The 3,406-nt window shown below is 45.5% G+C and overlaps 1 protein-coding gene across 1 annotated transcript; it reads left to right on the top strand.

Moving 5' to 3' along the window:
* Positions 1 to 501: 501 nt before the first annotated feature.
* Positions 502 to 2,844, top strand: LOC108510650 (extracellular sulfatase Sulf-2-like). The gene is made up of 3 exons (XM_017840310.1): positions 502 to 800; positions 2,572 to 2,668; positions 2,815 to 2,844. Exons 1-3 carry the CDS (start codon positions 517 to 519, stop codon positions 2,827 to 2,829), a joined length of 396 nt encoding a protein of 131 aa, XP_017695799.1. The 5' UTR covers positions 502 to 516; the 3' UTR covers positions 2,830 to 2,844.
* Positions 2,845 to 3,406: the final 562 nt, after the last annotated feature.

The raw sequence follows: 3,406 nt of genomic DNA, 5'->3' as shown, positions 1-3,406 counted from the left end.
GGTGTGACTGTGGGGGTACCCGGTGTGACTGTGGGGGTACCCGGTGTGACGGGGGGGTACCCGTGTGACTGTGGGGGTACCCGGTGTGACTGTGGGGGTACCGGTGTGACTGTGGGGGTACCCGGTGTGACTGTGGGGGGTACCCGGTGTGACTGTGGGGGTACCCGGTGTGACGGGGGGGTACCCGGTGTGACTGTGGGGTCGGTGCCCGCGGCGCGGCTGCCACCTGGTGACCGTGGGCGGAGCAGCGCCCGCCTGAGCGAGCTCTTTGTTCTAAAGTGATGCCGGGCAAGAACGTTTTCTTTCCCCTCTGCCATTCCTTTGTGTCTGCATTGTACCTGCCCTCTCCCTGCTGTGGGGTGTCCGTCCATCCTTCTGTCCGTTCCAAAGGTGAGGAAGCAGCAGCTCAGAGGAACAACTGCAACAAACGCTGTTTGTCAGCCACTTAATTCCAAACAGCACAGTGTGGGCTGGTTGTTTTCCTCCCAAGAACCACAGAGAGGAGTGAACTGTAACATGCTGCTTCTGCCCTTCTGTCACTTCTTTTTCCGTGCAGAATTCAAACCGAGCTACGTCCGGAATCGCTCCGTCCGTTCCGTGTCTGTGGAGCTGGCTGGAGCTGTTTATAACCTGGGATTAGAGGATGGATACCAGCCCATCTTCCCAAGGAACATCTCCAAGCGTCACAAGGTGCAGAGGGCTGTTCTCCGTGAGGAGGAGGACAGAGACATGGGGGAGTACAGTGGCACTGGTGGCATTGCAGAGTACACAGCCCCTAACCTGATCAAAGTGACCCACAGGTGAGTGCTCGGGGCAGAGCTGGAAAAGATTTTGCTGCTTAAGTGGCTGCTTTACATAGATGGGTGGGTTAAAGTGTGCTAAGCATATTGGACACCCAGTCTAGCTTCACTAAAACTCATATTCCAACCTGTACAACAGCCTTTGGTTCTGCTGTGGTTTTGTGAGAAGAGCTGCAGCAGTGCTTTTGTGTGTCCTGCACTGGGGAGAGACAGCAGTCACAGATCAGGGCATTTTCCAGAGATGCAACAGTTTGCAACAGTTATGTGACACCTGTGTGAAAACAGGAGAGGACTCACCCCTGGAAATCAGTGTGACCTGGCCTGGCTGGCGGCCAAAGGCTCTGACTGGAGTGTGAACTGGTTTTGGGTTTCTGGTTGCTTTGTGCAAGCTTTCTGTAACCAGTGCCAGGAAAGGGAAATCTATATTATGAATGAAGTTGGAGGGACCTGGAGCCTTGGGAAATGGAACATACTGGGAGAGAGGGAAGGCAATTGTCTGAGCACTCCAGTGGCTAAAAATAATTTCCTCAGGGAAATTTCCTGGGGACTGATGGTGTCTTTTCAACTGTACTTTAATGAGTTTAATCACCATTTCCGCTTGTGAATTATCAGGAAAGCCACCAATCATTATTGACTGTCATTAAATTGTCATTAAATTGTTTAATGACTAACTCATGTAAACATGCGGGAGCCAATTAGCTGCTCTTGGTATCTGTGTTTTCCATTTGACTTCTGTCCACAGAAGTGAGTTAGAGACTTGCCAGCAGGAGGAAAGGTATCTAGGTTGGCATCAGAGAATTGTCCTCTTAACCCAGCTCTCATGAATGTTCAGGACTCATAAATCACCATTTGTGCTTTTCTTCTGGAACAAATTTAATTGATTTTTTTGCTGCCTTACTGGGTGAATCCCAAATTCATACAAGGAACTGTCAGGAAGGTTGTGCATTATTCATGAGGAGTCCCCAGGAACACTAGCAGAAAAGAAGGCAGTGGGACAACATGCATGAGGTGGTTTAAAGAAAATAAAGGAGTAAATAAAGGAGCTTTAATTTAAACAGGCATTCAGAAATGACTGTGTGGTATTTGACCCTTAATGAACTTCTCAGGTAAATCTGTCAGGTGGTGATTTTTGTTTGCTTGTTTATTAAAGAATTTTAAAAACCGGATTTTACTAGAAGTTAGTGAAACATAAGGGCTTAATATTGTCAGAGGGTATTTTGCCTTTGAAGTCAGGGCTCAAAATTGTATCCCTTTTGTAGAAAACAGCAAAATTTCTTTGTATCTGTTTTGTTCTGCTGTTTTTTTTTTCCCTTTTCTTTATGGTGTGGTAATACATCTTATATTGAAGTACTTTATCATTGCCCCTACCCCTGCATCACTTAGTTATGCACTGGGAAACTGCTTCTGAGTAATGCCTTCAGTGCTTGCTAGTTAGTAGAGATTTATTTAGACAGTCTAATGAATAAGCAAGAACTCTGTGCAGCACAATTTACATACAGAAATTAAGCAGTCAACAGGTTCTGCTTGATAGAAATAGTCTCCTTGAATTCTTCTGCTTCTTTAAAATTCCCATGGCAACTCAAAGCCAGACTTCTTTCCTGGCTCAGAACATGCTTGTGTTCTCTGGAGTGAATATTGGGTTTTGAATTCTGCATGTCATTTGCAATCCATGGTCTCATTTGTCCTGGAGCTGTGTTATTAAAAGCTGCTGCTTGCCTTGCTCTGTGTGTGTATCCCCTGTAACCAACACTGTTTGCTTTTCCGTGCCAAGGTGTTACATCCTGGAGAATGACACTGTTCAGTGTGACACAGATCTGTACAGGTCACTGCAGGCTTGGAAGGACCATAAACTTCATATTGACCACGAGGTCAGTGCTGTTTTCAGAGTGTGTTTTCAGCAGGGTTTTCTGTGGGCTGATAGGATCGTGCTGACTGTGTGTGTCTGTCTGTCTGCCTCTGGGTGTCTTTGTCCCTCTCTGGAACCTTTTGAACTTGCTGGCTGATTTCTGAACAGACATTTCAGAGATAATTAAGTCAGTACAAGTTTGTGAAGACAGGATGCTGAGTGAAGGAGAGAACTGCAACTGAGGGCACAGCTGAGAGGTGTCATATGCCTTATGAGATAAATAAGACTTGTAAGTGTCTCCATCCTGGGAAAAAAATGAATCTGGATCTTTCTAACCTTTTAATAGCCCTGCTCTGCCAATGTACCTCTCAAAAACAGGATTTCAACATCAAATGTAAGACCAAGGAAAAGTGAGGTCCATTAGTTTGGTGCTTCTGGGATTAATTTCTTTTCCTTGCTTGTGCTTTTCTTAACCCTTGCACTTTGGAATTGAATTTTTTCATAGGCTTGTGTATATGAAGAACCTGGAGATGATTTGCCCTATGAAATTGGCCCGTAAAACATCATCTGATATTTTTGTCACTAATATTTAAGAATGTAAGCTCAAACCTTTCACATGTGTTGTGTACAAAAGAGGGTCTAGGGATCCTCTTCCAAGGACCAGGTAGTGGTGGAACAAATGCCAGAGAGGACAGACCTCCTGTAATCTCTTACCAAATTACATAAATTCACAGCAAAGTTCTGTGTAGGAACTTCTTGG

This window comes from Lepidothrix coronata, unplaced genomic scaffold (assembly GCF_001604755.1).
Source record: "Lepidothrix coronata isolate B3197 unplaced genomic scaffold, Lepidothrix_coronata-1.0 Scaffold1823, whole genome shotgun sequence".
Taxonomy (NCBI): Eukaryota; Metazoa; Chordata; class Aves; order Passeriformes; family Pipridae; genus Lepidothrix; species Lepidothrix coronata.
Note: the sequence above shows the minus strand (reverse complement) of the source record. Positions and strands in the feature narration are given on the sequence as shown.